Here is a 25,332-nt window from a genome sequence, read left to right on the forward strand (position 1 = left end):
GGAAGGTATAGGGGAGATGTCAGAAGTAGGTTCTTTACACAGAGAGTAGTGGGTGCATGGAATGCACTGCCAGCGGATGTGGTGGAGGCAGTCATTAGGGACATTTAAGCGACTCTTGGACAGGCACATGGACAGCAGTAAATTGAAGGGGTGTAGGTTAGGTTGATCTTAGATTAGGATAATTGGTCGGCACAATATCGTGGGCAGAAGGACCTGTACTTTGCTGTACTGTTCTATGTTCTATGCCGCCCATATGCATGAAACGATCTACCTGGATTGTACGCAGAACAATAATTTTAACTGTACCTCGGTACACGTGACAATAAATCTAAATCTAAACAACCTCAGAGTATCCCTAAGCACTTCACAGACAGTGGAGAAATTTCAAAGTGTAATCGCCATCATTGTGGCGGCCAAGACGCACAGCAGATGCCACGAATAGTAATTAGATAATGACTAGGTTATCTCTCCGAGTGTAGCTGGGTAAGGGATAAATATTGGTCAGCGGCAGATGGGAACATAAATTGCAAAATCAGGAGTATAGCGCTTCTACTTCCCTGGGGAGAAGCATTGGTCCAGAGGTGCAGTCTCACTGAAATTTGCATTGAAAGTTGCCCTTGAGAGACATTGCTAAGTAAAGGTTTGTGAGGTATATGTAAAGGTGGTGAGCAAAAGGGAGGCAGAAGGAGAACCAAACGCAAAAGAGTGCGGCAGGAAGAATTCATCTTGGTGAAACAATTAAAGATGCACTGAGCAAAACGACCAAGGTTGAAAAACAAATTCTCCATCTGCAATGCATTGGAACATCAACTGGGTTTTTTAAGAGCTTGAATTTATTAAGTTTCATTCCCAACTGAATCCTTTGAACAATGCTCTTTTTGGGTTTTTTTTTTGTTAAGTATCAAAGTAATTTCCTTTACAAGTTAACTGTTGTTCCATTAAAATTAGTTTCTTCTAAGTCACCATGGGGAACTGATATACAATTTAACATTCGTAATACAATCCCATAAATAGGAGAGGCACAGTGGGAATGTGCATTGAAGCAATTTCATTATGGTACATACAACAGGCACAAATTAAATATGTGCATTAAGTGTGACAGAGGGGAATAAAGAACCGAGTTTCCCCCCTGATTACAAGCAATAACCTAAGAGGCTCCCTTTATAGCAGAGGAGTTTATCAATTGCTCCACTGATTGGCACTGTAGTGCATTAACCCCCTGTGTACCTTCAGGAATGTGATAGTCAGGACAAAATTTAGCAGGAAGGTTTTAGTCCCAAATGCAAACTGACATACATGTTGACCTTTTTTTTTTCTTATTTGCTCCGCTTAAATCTGGGTAGACTGGGTAAGTGTAATGAACTTAAAACTGCCCATTGCGCAGATAACGATAGATAATCATGTGAGGCCATGCGGAATCCCATTTTCCGTCATGGAGATTAGTTTTAAAGGTTGCTCAGGAGATATCGAGGCCAGGGGGAATAATAATCAGTAGGGTGAACTTTCCGGTGGTCAGGATATAACTCTTTGCTTTACCTAGGTTACTCATTCATCCTTCGATTTTGGAGAAGACAGGCAGAATATTATCTCATTTTCTGCAGTGATTCTCTTGGTACTTGAAGAGACCTATTTTTGCTGTGGCTGATTTAACAGTGAACGCCTGATGCACCTAATTGTGAATTTTGATTTATCGGACGAGAGTTCCTTCGCTGATATGACAATCAGAATCAGCAATGCAACAAGACACACAGTAGGCGATGCCTCCACAGTTGCATTTTGCCATGTTTTCTTGATCCTCAGATACAGGCATCTATTTTTATTTTTTTATTTTTTACTTTTTTTTTAAATTTAGAGTATCCAATTCATTTTTTCCAATTAGGGGGCAATTTAGCGTGGCCAATCCACCTATCTTGCACATCTTTGGGTTGTGGGGGCGAAACCCACGCAAACACGGGGAGAATGTGCAAACTCCACACGGACAGTGACCCAGAGCCGGTATCGAACCTGGGACCTCGGCGCCGTGAGGCAGCTGTGCTAACTCACTGCGCCACCGTGCTGCCCGGGCATCTATTTTTATAATCTTTATTGTCACAAGTAGGCTTATATTCCCACTGCAATAAAATCACTGTGAAAAGCCCCTAGTCGCCACATTCCGGCACCTGTTCGGGTACAAAGAGGGAAAATTTAGAACATCCAATTTCATCCAACAGCACGTCTTTTGGGACTTGTGGGAGGAAACAGGAACACCCGGAGGAAAACCATGCAGTAACGGGGAGCATGTGTAGACTCCGCACAGACAGTGACCCAAGCCGGGAATCGAACCTGGGACCCTGGAGCTGTGAAGCAATAATGCTACCTACAGTGCTATTGAGTCACCCATATTACACATACCTCCTTTAGGTTGGTTTTTGAGAAATCCTTGTATATCTTTTGTTGATCACTGCTCAACACCTTCTGTAAGACTGAGACGATTTGCTGCTAAATAGAATGATACTTGACCAATTCATCGTTCATGATCTGGGCACGAGTTGAATTAATGTCCGACTTTATTTGCAGACCAGTGAGAACACACTGTGAAAACATCGACCAGATCCAAGGAGATTGAACCAACAGACGAGATTGCGGATAAAAGCCTATGCGACACAACGGAGGAATCTTGGAATGCTGCTGGTGCTTGGGGGTAAGATTTCGAGAATGGCTGCATAACGGCGGATGTGCGGAGCAGACTCGATGGGCCGAATGGCCTACTTCTGCTCCTTCGTCTTATGGTCATTGACTGAAGACCTTCCTTACCCCCTTTGCCAGCCATGTATAAGCCTAAAAAATCCAACTAACGTTGATGCAGTCGAAGGGGAAGAGCGACCTGGTCAGTCACCAAGAAGACAACAATCAACATGGGCAAGATCACTTGATTTTCGATATATCATCGATCTAGTGGATAAAGAGTCCATTAAGTTTTGATCACGCATCTTTGTGGAAATTGAAGTTGGAACTGGGGCCAAGTTATTTTGAATGTTGAGTAAAGATAGTTGCACACTTCTTAAAATGCATTGAACAAGCCATTAGCATATCAACTACTGTTGCAAATTACAGGATATTACATTATTTAAATTGCAGTTGATAAATCTAATTAGCAGATGTGTTAATCTGCAGTCTCTGAGCTGTTCATTGAAGACCAAGTTAATTTCCTCAGAATTAAGGTGAGAAGGTGTCTATACAATCTCTAAATTCTATCACAAATTAATGTGCTTAACTGATTCCAAGGACTCGGGGGATGTGTCATCTTCCTCCCGCAATTATTACCTGTTGCTGCGGACAGGAGCTCTAAATCGTTTCCTCCATTTGCTAGTTCCCTTGTCATCTCAAGCTGTTGCGAAGGACCAGTTTCCCTCATGGTGCCAATCTAGAGGCAAAGATTTCCAGAAACCCCTTCTCCGCACCCCTCCCCCAACCATCCCAGAATCCCATATTGGTATGGAGACTCCCCAGTTATAGACTGGAGACCATGTTGCACTCTTATTGTGTTCTATGCATTGTTCCTTCGTAGAAATCCAGAGGGCCTTGAGATGCTAATCTGATTGTTGTGAATATCTAGTTCATGGCTCATGTTAATAATTCAAAGGTTAATATTTAGTTCTAGAAAGACCGAGGTTGTAAAGGTGAGGTAATTAAATTGCCAGAACACTTCAAGAAATGGCAGTTTGAAAGGTGACCCTTAAAAAGATTAGTTTAATGAAGTCAGAGGAGAAGAGATAGAGCTAGAAAACAGCAGGTTGCTTACTTAGCTAAAGAACTGGAGATTTGGGGTGAAATTCTCCGTTTGAGAGCCTAAGCACTGACGGCGGGACTGAATGTTCTACGTTGACAAATTTGGTGCCGTTCCCGGCGCAATTTCGGACCCGTGAATGGGCTTGCACCGGCGTCACGTGGAACTAGTGCAATTCCAATGCATGACGGCTTCTCGCTCTCCGGGGACTTGACAGCCTGGCAGTCTGCAGCCACATATAAGCACTCCACTCCCCACACACACTCATTCCAGCCAAGAATACGTTCTAAGACCGTAAGAAACTCCAGAGAGTCGTGAACACAGCCCAGTCCATCACGCGAACACGCACCCTATCCATCGACTCTGTCTACACCTCTCGCTGCCTTGGGAAAGCGGGCAGCATAATCAAAGAGTCCTCCCACTCTTCCAACTACTTCCATTGGTCAGGCGTCTGAGAACACGCAGACTCCTAAACAACCCTCTGATGGACTGATCTGATCTCTTAACACAGCTTCTCTACCTAGTAGTACTGCACGCCTGTATGTTTCACCCGATGCCTGTGCCTATGTATTTAGATTGTGTATTTTTGTATGTCATATTTTTTTTTCATGTATGGAAGGATCTGGCTGGACTGTACGCAGAACAATACTTTTCACTGCACCTCAGTACACCTGACAATAAAACAACCCAAGAAGGTAGCACCCTGACGAACGGAACTCCATTTCGCAGATACAGAGCTTGAGACCCTGCTGGATGATGTGGAGGAGAGTCAGGACAGCTTATTCCCTGGGGTGGGAAGGAAGCTGCCACTCACGGACATCAACAGGGCCTGGGCACAGGCGGCAGAGGCCGTGAGCACTGTGGGCCCCACCGCCAGGACCAGCCAGCAGTGTCGCATGAAGCTGCACAAGACCTTCAGGACGACCAAGGTGAGTAACCAGCCTGTGCCCCTGGAACTACCAACATCCTACATAACCCCCCACACACACACACACACACACACACACACACAGGCCTCAACAGGTGGACCGGTAGGTGTCTTGTTATGCTCTTAGTGTAGCATAAGCGGCTTCCTTGTGGCGCACTTGACAAATTAAGGTTCAGACGTGGAGATAACTTCAACATGTTTATTAAACTATTTACACTTCTCCTACTCGGGTTTGCCTCTACTGTTAATCCTTCTATAGCTACTCAGACTGACTAACCAGTCTTCTACAATCCACGTGGCTGGAGTGATATTGAATCAACCCTGTGTCTGTACTCACTGAGTGTCTCCACTGGAAAGAGGAAGATCATTTGTGTTGCGTCCTTTATATATGGGTTGGTGTAATGCCCTCCTGTGGTCGTGTCACCTCTGTGTGTATCGTGAATGCCCATTGGTCGTGTCCTATCTAACTGTTCTATTGGTTGAGTGTCTGTGTGTCATGTCTCTGGTGCTCCCTCTAGTGTCTAGCTAGTCTACGTGTATTTACATTAACCCCTTGTGTATTTACAGTGATGCACATCACCACAGTAGGCAGTGCTCGGAAGAGGTTGGCAAACTTCCAAGCCAGCCAGGGTGGGCCACCGCCACCACTGTGCCCTGGCACCAGTCCCCCATCCCGCACACCCATAACCCCTCTCCCTCTCTAAGAGGGCAATTGAACCCCACTGGCCGGAAGGCCACCCACACCCCACCTCGCTCCACATGCCAACAACTATACAGCCCGCCAGTTGGACGGAAATGGATCAGGCGCAGCTATTGAGTAAGAGCCGGTCTCAGCTGTGATACCCACAGTGCAATATTCCAATGCAGCAGGTAATCTCTCACACATGAATCATCGGCAGTTGTGCGATGTAACCAAAGCGAAATGCACACCAGCATCCGCCATTGTCTAAAGGAGGGAGCGGAGAAAAATGATTGATTCTCATATAGAAACTCTGCTGTGTATGATTTGCAACGTTATTAACCTTTGCCGCCCAAATGTGCATACAGCAAATATTACAGGACTTGGAGACAACATAACAACATAGCACCACCTCGATGAAAAACAAGGGATTTACCCCCTCTTGTGAAGACACATTTGAAACATGGAACTCTGCTTCGCTCTCCACAGATGCCTCCTGACCTGCTGAGTGTTCCCAGCATGCACTGCTTCTGAGATCTCCCGGATGACCTGGAGAATATTTATCCCCAGACAAAATAAGTCGAACAGCTCACCTGGTAACTTTCATATTGCTGTTTGTGGGATTTGGCTGTGTGCAAATTGGCTGCTATGCCTCCCCCATTTTGACGGTGGCTACTCTTTAAAAGGTACATAATTGACTTTAAAGTTCTCCAGGGTCAGGGTATCTTGAGGTAGTGAAAGGCATTACACAAATACAACTCTTTCTCTTTCTCTGACAGTTCCTCATCTCAGTGTAGCATCTAGGCAGCACAGTAGCACAGTGGTTAGCACAATCGCTTCACAGCTCCAGGGTCCCAGGTTCGATTCCCGGCTTGGGTCACTGTCTGTGCCGAGTCTGCACGTTCTCCACGTGTGTGCGTGGGTTTCCTCCGGGTGCTCCGGTTTCCTCCCACAGTCCAAAGATGTGCAGGTTAGGTGGATTGGCCATGCTAAATTGCCCTTAGTGTCCAAAATTGCCCTTAGTGTTGGGCGGGGTTACTGGGTTATGGGAATAGGGCGGAGGTGTGGGCTTAGGTAGAGTGCTCTTTCTAAGAGCCGATGCAGACTCGATGGACTGAATAGCCTCCTTCTGCACTGTAAATTCTATGATCTATGATGATCTGTAGAATCGTTACACTTAATCTTCTATTGAAAATGAAATATAGTGCTTTTACCTGCTCATGATGCCCCAAAATACACCACTGCCAACACAGAATCACGGAATACAGTGTCGAAGAGGCATTTCAGCTGATCAAGTCTGCACCGACACATGAAAAACACCAGACATGCCCACCAAATCCCATTTACCAGCTCTTGGCCCATAGCCTTGAATGTTATGACGTGCCAAGTGCTCATCCAGGTCCTTTTAAAGGATATTAGGCACCTTTGACACCCTCTCAGGCCGTGCATTCCAGACCATCACCACTCTCTGGGTAAAAAGGTTTTTCTCAAATCCCCCCTCAACCTCCCGCTCCTCACCTTGAACTTGTGTTCCCTCGTAACTGACCCTTCAACTAAGGGGAACAGCTGCTCGCTATCCACCCTGTCCGTGCCCCTCACCATCTTGTACACCTTGATCAGTTCGCTCCTAAGTCTTCTCTGCTCCAGCGAAAACAACTCAAGCCTATCCAACCTCTTTTCATAACTTAAATGTTCCATCCCATACAACATTCTGGTAAATCTCCTCTGCACCCCCTCCAGTACAATCACATCCTTCCAATAATGTAGCGGCCAGAACTGCGCACATAACTCCAGCTGTGGCCTCACCAAAGTTCTACAGAACTCCAACATGACCTCCCTGCTTTTGTAATTCACTACCACAGAAAGTATTTGAGGCCAAAACATTGTGTAATTTCAAGAAGGAAATAGATCTAACTTTTGAGGCTAAATACGTCAAGGCATAGAGGGGAAGGAGGGATCAGGGTATTGAACTTGATGATCAACCATGATCAGAATGAATGGCGGAGTAGGCTCAAAGGGCTGAATGGCCTTCTTTGGCTTCTATTTTCTATGTATGTTTCTATGCATTTAGAATTTAGAACAGTACAGCACAGAACAGGCCCTTCGGCCCTCGATGTTGTGCCGAGCAACGATCACCCTACTCAAACTCACCTATCCACCCTATACCCGTAACCCAACCTTAACCTTACTTTTTTTTTAGGACACTACGGGCAATTTAGCATGGCCAATCCACCTAACCCGCACATCTTTGGACTTTGTACACCGGCATGTTTCTATGTAATCTATGCCTCGATTGATAAAGGCATGTGTCCCATATGCCTTGGTCACCACACTGTTAACCTGCCCTTCTTCCTTCAGAGATCCATGGACAAACAACCCAAGGTCCCTTTATTCTCCGGAACTTCTCAATGTCAGACCATTCATTGAAGACTTCCTTGTCAAATTGCTCCTTCCAAAATGTATCACCTCACACTTTTCAGGGTTAAATTCCATCTGCCACTTTTCTGCCCATTTGACCATCCTTCGATATCTTCCTGTAACCCAAGAAACTCAACCTCACTGTTAACCACCCAGCCAATCTTTGTGTCGTCCGAAAACTTCCTGATCCTCCCTCCCATATCGCCATCTATGTTATTTACATAAATTACAGATAATAGGGGATCCAGCACAGATCCCTGTGGTACGCCACTGGACACTGGCTTCCAGTCACTAAAGTAGCCCTCGATCATCACTTTCTGCCTCCTACAGCTAAGCCAATTTTGAATCCATAACAATTAATTTTTGAAATGTTTTAACTCCGACGTCACTGGTTAGGCCAGTATTTATTGCCCATCCCTAGGTGCCCTTCAGAAGGTGGTTGTGAGTTGCCTTCTTGAACCGCTGCAGTCCTTGAGGTTTAGGTACACTGGCAGACAACTTGCACACCTCACAAGCTTCCACAAACAACAATGAGATCGATGAACAGTTAATCGATTCTTGTAATGCTGGCTGAACAACCCATTTTCAAAAAGGATTCATACGTTCATAACATAGGCAAATAATCAAATTATGATTAGGTATGACTGTTGCTGATATTAATGGCTGACTATTCAACACGTACCTGCCACGCACTCAGCCACCCTGTTACAGGGCACATTAAAATATTCCCCAAAACAACAGAATGTAGAATGCTATTCATCAGCATTCAGATATAAAATTACATTCCTTTCCCTTTTCATTTACTGACTAAAGTCAAACTAGCTGTAAGGTTGGTCAAACAAGTGAGAATGTATTCACGCACAGCATGTATCTCATAACAAGAGAACTGCATTGAAGGGACGCAGATTACACAAGTTATTGTCAGGTCTATCACATTTCCTTCTGGAAATCACAGACACAATTTAGGTGGTTAATGTTTTTAATACTGTCACACATGGGGAGCTTACATGTCAGGCCACAGAAGATGCACAGCATGGTGGGGGGAACTTGAAGAAGCGTAAAACGAGATGGATTGAAGTGTGTGTTGTGGTGTTCTTTGAGATTCTTGTTAACAGGATGGATGTTGTAGTGTTCACAAAGACCACAGAAGCTAAGTACATTAACAAAGCTAACATTTATTTACACTACTTATTAAAGCTCAACCACTTACTCCTATAGTAAACAATACTCAGTAATCTGCAATCTACACTCTACTAACTCTGGTCTCTATACTCTACCTATAACTGTACTCTACCCGTCTCTCGACCTCTCCTTTGCTCTCCTCTCGAGTCTTCTCCCAAAAGTCTGTTAGTCAGTGCTTTATAAAGTTCTGCATCTAGCTCCATCTAGTGGTTAATTATGATATGACATTAACCCTTTGTATTCTGAACATTTCCCATAATGTCACGTGCGTATGTCCACATCCTCCCGAGCATGGGGGCGGCCTGTTTCAAAGTTTCACCGTCAGCAGTCGAGGGCTGCATTGGAGTTACGGGCTAAAAGAAAAGAAAGGCTGGCATTTTTGCAGCGCTTTGCGTGACCATCGGCCACCTCAACGTGCTTTGCGGCGGCTGATGCACTTTTGAAAGGAAGCCGCAGTTGCAATGTGGAAAACATTGTTCTCCTTCGTGACCTTTGGACTAAGCTGTGCAGCCAAGGACAGGGAGGAGTAATCAGTTCATACAAAATTGTGGAGCTCATAATAAGAGTAGTTAAAAGATTAAGGATACAAGAAGGAGAATGGCTGTTGATCCAAGCAAGGCTTTTTTGTGATGTTTTGTGAGATGCAATATAAAAGGAGAGCTGTATGGGAGCACCTTATTACTGACAAGTCCATATTGGAAAAAAAGGTATATCAGTCGCAGCCACACCACCCTCATACCACATAGTTGTACCTATGGTGATGCTGTTATCAGGATGGATGCTGTAGTGTTCACAAAGGCTACAGAAGCTAAATTCATTAACAAAGCTAACGTTTATTTACACTATTTAAATTAAGCTCAAACTTACTCCTATAGTAATCTAGACTCTACTAACACTAGTCTCTACACTCCAACTCTAACTGTACTCTATCCTCTCTGGATCTCTCCAGTCCACTCTACTCCAACCTTCACTCCCTCTCCCAGAAGTCTGAGAGCCAGTGCCTTCTATAGTACTGCATCTAGCTCCATCTAGTGGTGAAATTTGGCATGTCCACATTAACTCTTACCAACTTTTACAGATGCACTATAGAGAGCATCCTCTCGGGCTGCATCACAGCCTGGTATGGCAACTGCTCGGCCCAGGACCGCAAGGAACTTCAGAGAGTCGTGAATACTGCCCAGTCCATCACACAAACCTGCCTCCCATCCATTGATTCCATCTACACCTCCCGCTGCCGGGGGAAAGCAGGCAGCATAATCAAGGATTCCTCCACCCGGCTTACTCACTTTTCCAACTTCTTCCATCGGGCAGGAGATTCAGAAGTCTGAGAACACGGACGAACAGACTCAAAAACAGCTTCTTCCCCACTGTCACCAGACTCCTAAATGACCCTTTTATGGACTGTCCTCATTAACACTACACCCTGTATGCTTCATCCGATGCCAATGCTTATGTAGTTACATTGTATATCTTGTGTTGCCCTATTATGTATTCTCATGTATTTTCTTGAATTCTGTTCAATTCCCTTTTCTTCCCATGTACTGAATGATCTGTTGAGCTGCTTGCAGAAAAATACTTTTCACTGTACCTCGGTACACGTGACAATAAACAAATCCAATCCAATCCAATCCAATTGTAACATGACATTCACTCTTTGTATTCTGAACATTTCTATAATGTCACAGTACATGTGTATTTATTTGACTCAAGCCTTGTGACATTGCTTTTTAGTTCAGATAGTTTAACAATACCAATTAACACACTGCTGAGAGTGTAAATTGCTTGGTGTCCTTCATCACAACACGTATCTGAAGAGCTCTCCTGAAACCATGTTCTTTTAATGCTTTCATGGGATGTGTGTGCGCGCATGTTTTGCCTTGAATCAATGGTTAGGAGGCCATTTCAGAGTCAGCCACATAGGTGCAGGTGTGGGTTTGGAATCACGTGTAGACCAGACCAGGTAAGGCTGTTTTTTTTTTAAAAATCGGCAATCAACGATTGTTATTGTCATGGTCACCGATGCTGAGACGAGCTTTCAATTTCAGGTTTTATTGATTGAATTTAAATTTCAGCAGATGCTGTGGTGGGATTTGAACCTACGTCCCCAGAGGAATAGCATTGCTAGTCCAGTGACATTACTGCTCTGCCCCCAACTCCCCCTATTCTTCAGGATAGAGCTCTCTGTTAACTTTACCAATCATTGTCACAGTATTTGCCACATCCTTGCGAAGAGACAATATCACAACTTTGTGGAAGAGAGAGGAGAATAAATGTTTTGAAACGTAAAATGTTGGCCTACCTGAGCAGGGGATCGAAAACAGCATCAGAATCGCTCAATAAGAAATGGTCAGCCTTGAGCTTACCTGTGCAGGTGAAAAACTTGGACTCGCCCACACTGAGTTCCACTTTGCCCAGAGAAATTGTCACTTGAAGCACTGCTAAAATAGAAAACAAAAGATAAAATACAATTTATTTGAATCTCTGAAGCTTAATGGAGCCCAGATTGGAGTCTGTCCCTCAATCTCTGCTATTGATTACCTTTGCTATCTTCCCCACATTAGATTCAGACAGACATAACCCGAAATTCAATAACTCACTTTGCCAGGCTACTTTTGGACATGGAGGAATGGAACGCAAACACGGAGCCCCTGTCAGGAGCTAGATTTAATGAAAATTGTGAAGTATATTATTCAGCAGACCGAACATTTGAGCTGTTATGAACATCGGCTGTTCCAGAGATTGCAACGGGAGGACGAAAAACTATAATCGTCAGCAATCAAAAAAAAAGTTTATGTTTTTTCGCAGGTCCAGCTTCAAAATGACTGCTCAATATTGGTATTCTTTATATCACTGCCTTACAAAGCAGTGTAACATTCTCAGACCAATTTCTCAACATAGTCTCTTCCCTTTCTGGGTTCCAGCTGACATATAGATTTCTACCTCAGGATACTAAACATCCAGGATTGGCCTGTGGTCTCTCTGAACCCAACAGCGCCGGTTCAATTCCCGTACCCGTTGAAGTTGTCCAGAAAGGCTCCGCCTTCTCAACCTTGCACCTTGCCTGAGGTGTGGTGACCCTCAGGTCAAATCACCACCAGTCAGCTCTCTCTCAAAAAAGGGGAGAACAGCCTGTGGTCCGTGGGGACTATAGCAACTTTATTTTTCATAAATGCAAGTTGATGCTACTATTGTTTCCAATTTGTATTTGAGGCACAGACCCTTGGGTCAGGCAGCAGAGGTGGGGTCCCAACCCTGATTACATGTATTCCTGGAGGTTTCATCACATGACCTCCCAACTCCAACTGCCCCATCCCCCCAATCCCACCATTGGCCAACTGGCAGATTCACCCTTGAGGCTCACTCCCTGTCGATTGGATGAATCTTTTAAAAAAAATTTAGTGTACCCAATTAATTTTTTCCAATTAAGGGGCAATTTAGCATGGCCAATCCACCTAGCCTGCATATGTTTTGGGTTATGGGGGCGAAACCCACGCAAACACGGGGAGAATGTGCAAACTCCACACGGACAGTGACCCAGAACCGGGATCGAACCTGAGACCTCGGCGCCGTGAGGCTGCAGGGCTAACCCACTGCGCCACCGTGCTGCCCCAATTGGATGAATCTTGACTTTTAATCAAACAGCTTGTTCTTCCACCTCCAATATTTTTTCAACTAATAAACCGAGTTCTCAAAGAAAAGGAAAATGAAAAATGCACGCATATTGGGCGCGATCTTCCCAAAAGGGAACAAAGTCCCTAAGCAAGCGTTTAACAGCCTGTTTCCAGGTCCCCGCAGTGCCCAGAAACACATGACTATTCAACTCGACTCATGATGAATAAGGGGCCTGAATGGGGAAGACCCGTTTCTTACAATGGGGAGATCGGCTCGCCGGAACACCTGATTGTAGCGAGAGATAAGGTCACCAGTTATGAATGGCGTCCTGATCTGCAAGATCCCCAAAAGAATCCCTGCCCCCCCCCCCCCCCACCAGCCCGAAGACAATATGGGAGGATCCCCTGCACACCCACCCCCCGAACCACCCATGCTGGACAACTCCGGCACGATCACACACGCGCAAAAAATGCCAGCTTGGCACTGGTAACCTGGCAGTGCCACCTGGGCACCTTGGCAGTGTCAGGCCCGCATCCAGGGGGCACTACAAGGGTGCCAGGCTGGCATTGCCAGGATACCTACATGGCACCAGCAGTGCCCGGGCACTACCCTGCCCAAAGAGCATGCAGCTGGGGGCCTCCGATCCCCTTGGAGACCCCCACGAGTGCCGTTCCACCTGGTCCCGGTTTGTGAGGACCAGCAGCAAACGACACTCGCTCAAGGTCCCCAAGATAAAGAAATTGAATCCCAAAGCCTCGGCTACCTCGGGAGTCTGCGCATGAGAGTGAGGCTTACTACCTCGCTGTAATATGCAGATTTGCTAAAATGTGCTCCCACCAATTTCGGGCGGGATTCACCTTGCAACATCTCGCGAGATTGCGTTGAACCTCGCGAGGCGTTGCGAGCTGGGTAGATCCCGGGAGCAGGGTCTCCCAGCTTTCAACGGCCACTGTAGCGAGCGACTTTTCTGCCGCAGAGTGGCCGGAGGATAGGGCCCACTTTCTTCAACTCTCCCATGATTGCTCCCCAGGGGTTTCTCTCGTAACAGCGTTTGGGAGGTTACATTTTAATTAGCTCCTGATCAAAGGCTAACCGACTCCTGACTTCCATTTATATAGTCTTTAGCATAGTAAAACGTCGCAAAGAAATTCACAGGAACATTACCAAACAATGTCTGATATCTAGCCACATTAGGAGACATTGTGATGTATGACCAATAACTTTGTCAATGGTGCACATTTTATGGTGGGTCATAAGAGAGTGATGTAGAGAGGAAACTGAAAACATGGCCTCCAGCGATGGAATGATGAAAATTGGGAATGTGTTAGGATACAATTCCACTGTAAGGCAACAAATCGAGCTTGATCCAAGTAAGTTTTTACTTTCAACGGCGGTTCTGGATGGAGAGTGGGAAACTAATATTAACTCCTCCCACCCCCAGCCTGCAAGTAACCCAGAGGACTGAGGCTTGTTGAAGTGTCTTGGACTGAAGCCAGTTTTCCGGATACAGATTAGAGTTTGATTCAAAAGAAAACGAGCATGGGGCCGCGGAGGGAAAAGGCTGCTTTCTCTGTTGGCTACCAGGCAGAATGCTTGTCCACTGGGCGAAGAGAAGGAACCTGCAGCAATTTAGGGAAACTGGAAGATTTGTCCTGGCGAGGCTGGGAGAAGAAATCACCAGAGTGGGCCATACTGCTGAAAGTCGGTTTGGGAATTCTTGGAAGACTGAGAGAGAGGATCTTTCATGAACTCTTGGCATAACAACTTGGCAAAACAGAGAGAAGTTAGTAGAACCTGTCAGAAGCAAGGACTGATGTTCACCTGCTTCTCAAAAAGGAAGCAATTTTACAAATGGTGTGCTGTAAAGTATATATGCGGCATGGGATTATCTGTTGTGAAACATTGAAAAGGATTAACTTTTCTGTCATTTAGAGGATTGGTTGCCTGCAAAGTAACGTTTAGTCAATGTGGATTTTAGTTTGTTGCAGTAAAAATGTGAAAACTGTAAATCTCGTATGATTTCTTTATGTTGGTCATTGGGAATTCCAATCACTTGTCTCAAGTTATTGGTCTCGACAGGGATCGTAACAATACAACTGCAGAAAATTGTTATGAGTAAATTAAGACAGTTTGGCTATGGAGGAAAATGGAAGGGAGTTAAGGAATGAGGTGCAGCAATTTTGCTCCTTATCTTCTTCTGAAGATATCGTCATCCACAAATGTGTCAGCATGGGTTGGTCTGAATTGAGTTTGTGTAAGATACATAATAACCCATCATCCCGTATCATTTCACTAGTTTCAATTTAATGTTCCTTGCTATCACGTTCATTAACTAATCATCGGTCACAGAATCATATGACACAGAAGCTACCATTTCTGCTCACTGCCGCCTTGCTCATGACCATCTAATGAGTCCCATTCTCCACAACGCATAGTCAGGTCCCTGCAATTTTCTCCTATTCAAGTATTTAACAATTATAATAATAATCTTTATTGTCACAAGTAGGCTTACATTAACACTGCAATGAAGTTACTTGAAAAAGGACTTTTGCTAATTACTGTTGAATCTACTTGCACCATCCTATTGGAAAGCGCATTCCAGATCACAACACCTTGTTTTGTTGAAGCTTCCTTCCTCCAGGCGACACAGTGGCAGAGTGATTAGCACTGCTGCCTCGCTGCGCCAGGAACCTGGGTTCGATTCCGGCATCGGGTGACTGTGCGGAGTCCGCACTTTCTCCCTGTGACTGCGTGGGTTTCCTCCGGGTGCTCCGGTTTCCACCCACAGTCCAAAGATGTGCAGGTTAGGTGGATTGGCCATGATAAATTGGCCTTAGTGTCCAAAGATGTACAGGTTAGTAGGGATGACGGAGATAGAGTGGGGGAGTGGGCCGAGGTAGGGTGCTCTTTCGGAGGGTCGGTGCAGACCCGATGGGCCGAATGGTCCCCTTCTGCGCTGTAGGGTTTCTATGGGATTCCATCTCTGTTCTGTCTCTTTTGACAATAATCTTAAATTCATGTCCTTTGATTGACAACGTTCATGTGAAGAGAAAAAGTTTTCTCTATCTGAAACCCTCATAATTTTGAGCACCTCATTTGAGTCTTGCCTTTGCCTTCGCTGAACCGTGGAAAATGATCCCAGCTTTTCCAGGTATTCTGCCTGATGTGAAGTGGGTGTAAAATTCAGATGTACTGAATGGACATGCCGGCTATATTCTTGGTTTGATCTCAGGCCTGGTCCACCAGTTGGGACAACATCTGTGAATCATCTGCCAGACTTCACCAGGGTGGGCCGAGCGGCCACGCAAACAAACCCGAGAACCGCCGGCGCCGTTCACATCTGCTCTTACCCGGCGGGACCTCGGCGTGAATGCATCCAGGGGCGGCCTGGTGAGGGGGGGGGGGAGGGGGGTCCGACCCCCGGGGGGGGGGCTCCACTGTGGCCTGGCCTGCGATCGGAGCCTACCGATTGGCAGGCCGGCCTCTCCGGCTGGGGGCCTCTTTTGTTCCGCGCCGGCCTCTGTAGCGTGTGCCATGTTGCGTCGGGGCCTGCACGGAGAAGGGAGCCACTGCTCATGTGCAGCCATTGCGCCGGTCCCACTGCGCATACGCACGTTGGCACCGGTCCCACTGCGCATGCGCAGACCCGGGGCGCCCACCTGATGGCGGGTCCCCTGTAGGGGTCAGAATCGCTGTTCCTCAGGCCATGTTGACGCCGTCGAGAACCGCGACGGCGTTTACGATGGCATCAACACTTAGCCTCAGGATCCGTGAATCCTGCCCAAAGTGTTTGCTTGTGCAGGGTGGGCGTTGGTGCGATTGGATTTAATTATTCACTACCGATCATAATTGAAACTTAATGTGGCCAAACATAAGTGATCCCCAACTGAAATGAGCAGCCAGAGTTGCCAGGCTTCTGTACATATACTGCCAACCATAGCTAGCATAAATAGAGATAGAATATAGAACAGTACAGCACAGAACAGGCCCTTCGGCCCTCGATGTTGTGCCGAGCCATGATCACCCTACTCAAACCCACGTATCCACCCTATACCCGTAACCCAACAACCCCCCCCCCCCCACCCTTAACCTTACTTTTTAGGACACTACGGGCAATTTAGCATGGCCAATCCACCTAACCTACATATCTTTGGACTGCGGGAGGAAACCGGAGCACTCGGAGGAAACCCACGCACACACGGGGAGGACGTGCAGACTCCGCACAGACAGTGACCCGAACCTGGAACCCTGGAGCTGTGAAGCATTTATGCTAACCACCATGCTACCGTGCTGATGGTTTTGCGAAGCACAGAAAGTAAGCGAGCATGAAGGCAGCAGTTGGACACTGAGGGCAGCCAGGCACAGAATGTGAACTTGGGAGTTTAGTTTGTGTGGGAATTCTCTGCAGCGGGGTGCTGTTCACAGAAGTAGCTACCTTAACGTAGAGTTTAAAAGAGCAGAGTGTAGGGCAGCACGGTAGCGCAGTGGGTTAGCCCTGCAGTCTCACGGTGCCAAGGTCCCAGGTTCGATCCCGGCTCTGGGTCACTGTCCATGTGGAGTTTGCACATTCTCCCCGTGTTTGCCTGGGTTTCACCCCCACAACCCAAAGATGTGCAGGGTAGGTGGATTGAACACGCTAAATTGCCCCTTAATTTAAAAAAATGAATTGGGTACTTTAAATTTATGGAGTGTGGAGCGGGGTTTAAATTCAAAGAGCTGGGGATCAGTCTGGGGACTGCCCTCAATCTGAGAAAAGTCTAGTTTTGACATCACGAGTAAAGGTAGAAAGTCACTTCTGGGATTAGTTTATAGGCCCTCGAACTGTAAACACACTATAGGATAGAGCATACAGGGAGGAATGATGTGAGAAAGGTACAGCGGTAATCCTGGGTGAAATTAATCCACATGTAAATTGGTCAAATCAGATTAGCAAAGGTAGCATGGAAAATGTCCTTATCGAGTGTTTCCAGGACAGCGTTATAATAGCAGCAGGTTCTCGAACAATAGTGGTAAACCTGCGGCCTGGGGAACACATGCGGCCATCAGGGTTCTGGGTACAGCCCGCGAGAAATTTTGTTGACCGTTCCTTAAGCGCAGGGTTGCCACTGACTTCTGTCCTTTTTTAAAAAATGTTTTATTCTCCTAATTTTCCGCATTCTCATCAAATACACAACAAAAGATAACCAACAATCAGAAATAGAGTATCAATCCCCCAATCAGCATCCCCTTCAACACCCAAATCCAAACATCACCCACACATTCCAAATACAACAAAACAAAAAGACCAAAAGAGAATCAATGGTCATCTCACAAACACTGCGCTCAACCCCCCCCCCCCCCCCCCCCCCCCCAATAACCCCTCTCAATTCTTGAAAGTGCATGATAAACAAGGCCCATGAATTGCAGAACCCTTCCATCCTCATAAGTGTTGTTGGACCATGACTCATCCAGGCAAATGGAGAGGATTTCATCACACTCCTGGCTTATGCCTTGCAGATGGTGGATCGTCTTTGTGGGGTCAGGAGATGAGTTATTCAGCATAGAATTCCCAGCTCCTGACCTGCTCTTGTAGCCAAAGTAATGACATGGCTCGTCCAGTTCAGTTTGTGGTCAATGGTAATCTCCAAGATATTGATACTGGGTGATTCAGCAATGGCAATGGAATTGAATGCCAAGGGGAGATGGTTAGATCTTCTCTTGTTGGTGAGGGACATTACCTAGCTCAAGAATGGCATGAACATTACTTGCCATTTGTCAGCCCAGTCCTGGATATTGTCCAGGTATTGTTGCATGTGGGCTTCAGTACCTGAGTAGTCATGAATGATACTCAACAATATGCAATCATCAGCGGCAGTCCCCACTCCTGACTTGTTACGACATCCTGAGCTGGCGCGTGTTCAATTCTAGCCCCACTTGACTCGGAGTCATAAAACAATTGATTTAACCAATATTTCTTGGAACACTAGCCAAAGTTTTTCAGCCTTGGCTGCCTAATGATTACAGTCGCCTGGTTTGCAAATGAAAACACAATTACTGTTCATTTTTAACAAAAACTATAATGAAATATGCAGCGAATACAACTGGTTAACTATCATCTGAGCCCTAGTTCCTACTTTAACTTATCACCACCCTCTGCACACACACACACACACACACAAGAGAGACAAAAGCAGAGGGGTGGAATGGGGTAAAATTCATAAGGAAAAGGAAAAATAATCATTGTTTCAGGAGACGGTTTTAGCACAGTTTTCTTCTTGCCAGTCTCTATAGTTTCAGAAATATATTATTCACAGGCGCCGTCTGGAGAGTGAGAGCAGATTCTGGTCTTTGTTTTGCAGCCTGTAATGGTTTCTCTGCAAGTTCAGATAAACAACACTCACAGCAGCCTGTCTGCAGAGAGAGATAATAGGCTGTTGTCTCTATGCTGCCAAAACACAAACCCTTTGAACTCTGAAAAGCATTCCACTGGGGTAGGATCCAATTACACCTGTTACCGGGCAAGGCACAGCCTTTTGGGCTAATCCATTGCCTACCAAGCAATCAGTCAAACTGAGTCCCATCCCATCTCACTCTCTGGTGTGACAAGTCTGTGTTCTCCTATTCAAACCAGCACAGACCAGCAAGGTGATCTCTCCTGTAACGCCTGGATTCTTCTGCTTTCCTTAAAGGCACATGTCCATTAATCGTCCGTAGATCAAAATAATAACATCAAAATAAAAGAAAGGGGAGATAAGGGAATAAACAGCAAGGACCTTTGATGATGGAGGTGAGGAAATGAACAGAAAGGCATAATGCGTAGTTAGGCCAAGTTAGGAGTAAAATTTTACTGCAGTAGAATAAGGAGTTAGGTTAGTGGACTTTTAAACATCAACTGGGATTCAAGGCAGGAAGGGGGGATGGGCAGCCACTAGGACCATTTCTTTGTTGCTAGGGATATTGGGAAAAGGGGCCTCAGGCCAGGTTAAGGAATGTGGGGAAAGCCTATGGGAGCTATGCATTTGCACCGTTGCCTTATTTGGTCGTATGTATGTGAAACTTGATGCAACTTGAATGTATATGAAATGAGATGTTTTGTCCCTTTGTCTGCACTCGGGCTGTGGAAGATCCAGGAGACATGGTTGTGTCCTGCTCTCCCAATAGAGTGAGTCACCCAGCTAGCTGGTTAAAATAAACAATAATTGATACCTGCAAATCCATCTCAAATTTTATTGAGACCAGACTGACGGCAAAAGAATCAGGATTGTCAGAAGGACGGTCCTTGATGTCCAGGGCAATAATTCTCACCTCACATCTGAAACTCAGCTCTTTTGCCCATGTTTGGATCACGGCCGTAATGCGGTCAGGAGCTGAGTAGCCTCAGCAGAACCCAAACTGAGCGCCAATGAGCAAGTTTAGGGCAGCACGGTAGCATGGTGGTTAGCATAAATGCTTCACAGCTCCAGGGTCCCAGGTTCGATTCCCGGCTGGGTCACTGTCTGTGCGGAGTCTGCACATCCTCCCCGTGTGTGCGTGGGTTTCCTCCGGGTGCTCCGGTTTCCTCCCACAGTCCAAAGATGTGCGGGTTAGGTGGATTGGCCATGCTAAATTGCCCGTAGTGTCCTAAAAAGTAAGGTTAAGGGGGGGTTGTTGGGTTACTGGTATAGGGTGGATACGTGGGTTTGAGTAGGGTGATCATTGCTCGGCACAACATCGAGGGCCGAAGGGCCTGTTCTGTGCTGTACTGTTCTATGTTCTATGTTCTATAAGTTACTGCTGATGAAATGCCAATTGTTCGCACAGTCGATGACACATTTGTCTTCATTAATGATCAAGATTAGACTGCTGGGAAGGTAATCGGCCGTGTTGGATTGATCCTGGTTTTGGGGACATGAAAAACCTGGGCAATATTTCATGTTGTTGGGTAGATGCCGCTGTTGTGCCTGTACTGGAGCACCTTGGTTAGGGGCAGTTCAATGGAGCACAAATCTTCAGTACTAATGCCGGAATATTTTCAGAGCTGATAACCTTTGCTGTACCCAGTGCCTTCAGCCATTTCTTGTTATCATGTGGAGTGAATCAAGTTGGCTGAAGACTGGCATCTGTGATGCTGGGGGCCTCAGGGGAAGGCTGAGATTCATCATCCACACGGCATTTCTGGCTGAAGATTGTTGCAAATGCTTCAGCTTTGTCTTTTGAGCTGATGTTCTGGGCTTCCCTCATAATTGAGGATGGAGATATTTGTGGAACCTCCCCCTCCTGGTATTTGTTTAATTGTCCACCAGCATTCACCATTAAGGGTGCGATCTACCCGAATGGGAACAGAGACCCACAGCATTCACGATGAGCTGGATGTTTCCGGATGCTCGGGACATCGGGAAACACCACCCGAGCGAACAGTCATTCGGTCGATCGGGAGCCTCAGAGGATCGCAGGGCTAAGGCTCCACTTCTTCCCGTTTCGTGCACTGAGGAGCAGCGCTCGCCTGCGAGGATGAGATCGGAGCACTCCCCGTGTTTTTAAATTAGGTGCCTCACTCGAATATGTAGATTTGCCAGAAAGTGACCCCGCCCACAATGGGATTGCAGTAGATTGCGCAAGGCGTAGCTCGCCGGGTAGATGCCAAAAGACGGACCTCCTGTCATCTAAAAACCAAGCTTCGCTGCTTTTTTAATAGCCAGGCTGCTTGACTCTTACCCAATCCCCCCCCCCCCCCCCCCCCCCCCCCCACCGCAGACACGAACAATACCACCAACCCTTGAGCCTGGAGGGGAAATCTACCCCCATCACTAAATGTCAACCTCACCTACCCCCACACCACCCAGCCATGAGGGTGATCTAGTCCTACCCACATACATCCCCGTCAGCCTCGGGACACAATCACCTCCGCCCCACCACCCCAGGTGAACATACCCTATACCCTGCTATATGGTCACTGAGGGTCCCCCACCTTTAAGGTCACCACTCCTTTCAGCCTTCTCTCCACTTTCAGCGCCCCCTTGAGGCACCCCCCTACTCAGCCCCCCCTCCCACTATTCATACACCCTTCATGCCCTCACCCTTCATACCCTCCCTTGATGCCCTCAGCCTACATACACTCCTTCAGGCCTCCCCCCTTCAGATCCCCCTTCACATCCTCCTTTCATAGTCATGGCCCGCTCAGCCCCGGCTCTGAGGCAGTGCTTCTGGGCACCCTGGCACTGTACATGGCACATGGGCAGTGCCAACTTGGCAGTGCCAGACCACACTGGCACTGCCTCGGTGCCAGGTCACCACCCAGCCCTGCCCCTGACCAGCCAGGAGATCCAATAGCTTCCAAGACGCCTGGGGTGGTCATCACGTTTGGTCTCTGTTTATGGAGACGAGTACTGATTGGCGCTGTGCACACGTTGCGGTGGTCAGTGATGGGCTGGAGAATTCCTGGAGCTGGGTGACTCGGGCCTCAAACAGGCTGCGTAGATTTAAATGAGTTTATGACTCATGCCGGGGCGCCATGGATTGGGAGCATCACGATCAGTTCGCTGCCTGTTGTGAAACCTACTTCGGGGCTCTCCCGCTATCCCCAGGCGCAACGCAGCCACAGAATCGTGCCGATGATCTGCTACCTCGGATAGATGCAAAAGGCACAACATTACTTCAAACGATGATGCTCTCCCTGTCTCCTGGCCAATAACTGTCTCACAATCAACATGACCAAAAAAACACTGGGCTCGATTCAGCGGACTTCACAACAAATTTGGTTTTGAGCGCATTTGGTGGGTTTTTTCTTGGTAGCTGCAGTGCCAAGATTCATCCCACTATTCACCGGCGCTTTGCCAGTTTTTTGGGCCTACGGTACTTTCCTGCTTGATTTCCTGCTGCCTCACAGATTGGGGTACCATTTTGACTCACAGATCTCTGCACCAGGCCCCTTTCAGGCCCCTCTGGTGTCTCGACCCCCTCTTCATCCTCCCACCTTTCTATTGTCCTCTGGGATCCCCCCCCCCCCACCTCTAATGGGCAAGGCCCATCTGGGACTGAACCTGGTGGTGCCAAACATGCACCCAGGCAGATTGGCACTGCCAGCCTGGAACCCTGACAGTGCCCCAGGCAGTGCCATGGCAGCACTGCCTGGGTGCCTGGTTGGCACTGCCAATGTGCCAGGCTGAGAGTGCCAAGGTGCCATGGGTCATGACAGGATACTACCCTGTCATATCCTTGACTACCCAGGGGTCTCTAATGGCCTGTGAGACCCTCCGCCACCCCCGAGGCGACGTGGTCTAACTATGTGGAAACCTGTGCTAAATGACACCCTGTCGAGGTCCTGCAGGCACAGCCGTCGACCCCTGGCAACTGGGTCAAAGCAGCATCGAGGTATTTAAATGTTCCTAATGGCTCATCTGAATATGTAGATCTGGTCATGCCCAGTGAGGTCGAGATCAAGATTGCGCTGGGCAAAGTGAGTCGGGTAACTTGCCATGGACCCAGCGTCGAGCCAGATTGGGGGCTCTTGCAGGATTCACCTGTTGCCCCAGTTCGGGCTGAATTGCGTCCATTGTCACATCATTGACGTGTTGTTATTTTGGGAGCTTGCTGTGTGAAAATAGTCTTTTACTTTCCGACCTTAAAAATCTCACAACACTGCAAGGGAGCACGGGCAATCCTGAGGTTGCAAAAGGTGTTGTACTTCGACGCAAGTCTTTCTTCCTTTCCTGGATGGCTGGTGCGGATTCTTACAATAATAATAATAATCTTCGTCGCCAAGGCCCCAGGTTCGATCCAGGCTCTGGTCACTGTCCTTGTGGAGTTTGCACATTCTCCCTGTGTTTGCGTGGGTTTAGCCCCCACAATCCAAAGATGTGCAGGGTAGGTGGATTGGCCACGCTAATTTGCCCCTTAATTGGAAAAAATGAATTGGGTACTCTAAATTTATTTTTTTTAAAGAATAATAATCTTTATCGTCACAAGTAGGCTTCCATTAACACTGCAATGAAGTCACTGTGAAAATCCCCTAGTCGCCACATTCCGGCACCTGTTCGGGGACACTGAGAATTCAGAATAACAGCGCATCTTTCGGGACTTGAGGGAGGAAACTGGAGCGCCTGGAGGAAACCCACGCAGACACAGGAAGAACGTGCAGACTCGGCACAGACAGTGACCCAAGCTGGGAATCGAACCTGGGACCCTGGCGCTGTGAAGCAATATTGCTAACCACTGTGCTACCATGCGCCCTGGTCTACCGTTCTGCCTAGTCTCCTGAAATGAAATGAAAAATGAAATGAAATGAAAATCACTTATTGTCACAAGCGGGCTTCAAATGAAGTTACTGTGAAAAGCCCCTAGTCGCCACATTCCGGCGCCTGTTCGGGGAGGCTGGTACGGGAATTGAACCGTGCTGCTGACCTGCCTTGGTCTGCTTTCAAAGCCAGTGATTTAGCCCTGTGCTAAACCAGCCCCTGACTGTGCCCATCCTGAGAGCTGGAGGGACATAGTACTCTTCCGCAATCACACTTTAATATGACAAATTATTGGTGACTCCGGAACGCAATAATGAAGGAAGTTTAATTCTATCCATTGGGCCCCGCTGCCTCCCAGCCAGAGTAAACTTGCAGTTCCCCACATCTTGGTGCCTCTCCTCCACAGTTCCTTGAAAAGGACGCACTGCATCATGTATTAGGCCACGACTGACATCAGCTCGTGCAAAGTCATCCATCCTTGAAGATACTACCAGTGATGACAGCTCCTGGGACAGTAGAGTGCATCATGCAAATTAGCTTTCGCCGTAGCTGCAATCATTATCTCAGCAGTACAAGAAGCAATGAAGGACGGGTCATGCATTATTCTAACCGATGCTATTCTTACATGGAACACAAAGGTGTTCTTTAAAGAGTTTATAATGCCTGGAGCCCCGTCGTAGTTAAATTCTGGATACATCTGCTAATTAGTCTGTCCAAATGGTCAATGATTGAAACAAAATTCATTACCCTGATAAATATTGGCCTGACCAACTAACCATCACATTAGTAAATATGGCAGGGCTACAGTGAGAGAGGAGAGGGCTGTGGGATTAATTTTTTATTGCTGTGAAGAGGAAACAGGGAAAAATGCACGGGGTGCGACAGAGGCTAATGCAGAAAGAGACAGAAAAATTGAGAATGAAGCAGCCAGGGCATCATTAAAAATTTGCTTCCTTCATCACCGGCACACTGTGGCTGCAGAGTGCACTGTCCCCAGGAGGCAATATAACAACGAACCAAGGCTTCCCCTTCACAGCACCATTTGAACAGTTGACCTCCACCACCTGGAAAGACAAGGGCAGCAAATATATGGGAACACCACCATCTGCAAGTTGGCCTCCAAGTCACATACACCATCCTGACTTGAACAAATGCTCCTGTTTATTTCGTGTTAAACAGCCAGCTGATGAGAAACCTCTCAAGATCAACTAAGGATGAGCAAGAAATACTGGCCAAATCTTAGAAACTGAAGCAAATAATAACTGAACGCAAATGACCAAAGGCCTACATTCGGTGTAAACACACCTGTTGTCCCCAGCTCGGCGCCGGATGCGACCTGGTGGCTGAATTGCGTCCATTGTCACATCATTAACGTGTTGTTATTTTTGGGAGCTTGCTGTGTGAAAATTGTCTTTTTTTCCCCCGACATTAAAAATCTCACAACAGTGTTATGGGAGCGGCGTTTTCAGAACCCCAAAATGTATCATGGAGTTCAACCAACCCCCACTTTAATGTATTGTTGCTTTTGAAGCACACGTCTTGGTCTCTAGGTGTG

The 25,332-nt window shown here is 46.9% G+C and overlaps 1 protein-coding gene across 1 annotated transcript in view; it reads right to left on the reverse strand.

The window, feature by feature from the left end:
- The window catches only part of ncam2 (neural cell adhesion molecule 2), a 1,376,879-nt gene that overhangs the window by 309,974 nt on the left and 1,041,573 nt on the right, over positions 1–25,332 (reverse strand). The window contains exon 2 of the mRNA XM_038801391.1: positions 11,337–11,411. Coding sequence (XP_038657319.1) covers positions 11,337–11,411 — 75 coding nt within the window. The remainder of the gene's footprint in view (positions 1–11,336; positions 11,412–25,332) is intronic.

This window comes from Scyliorhinus canicula, chromosome 7, assembly GCF_902713615.1.
Source record: "Scyliorhinus canicula chromosome 7, sScyCan1.1, whole genome shotgun sequence".
NCBI classification, from domain to species: Eukaryota; Metazoa; Chordata; class Chondrichthyes; order Carcharhiniformes; family Scyliorhinidae; genus Scyliorhinus; species Scyliorhinus canicula.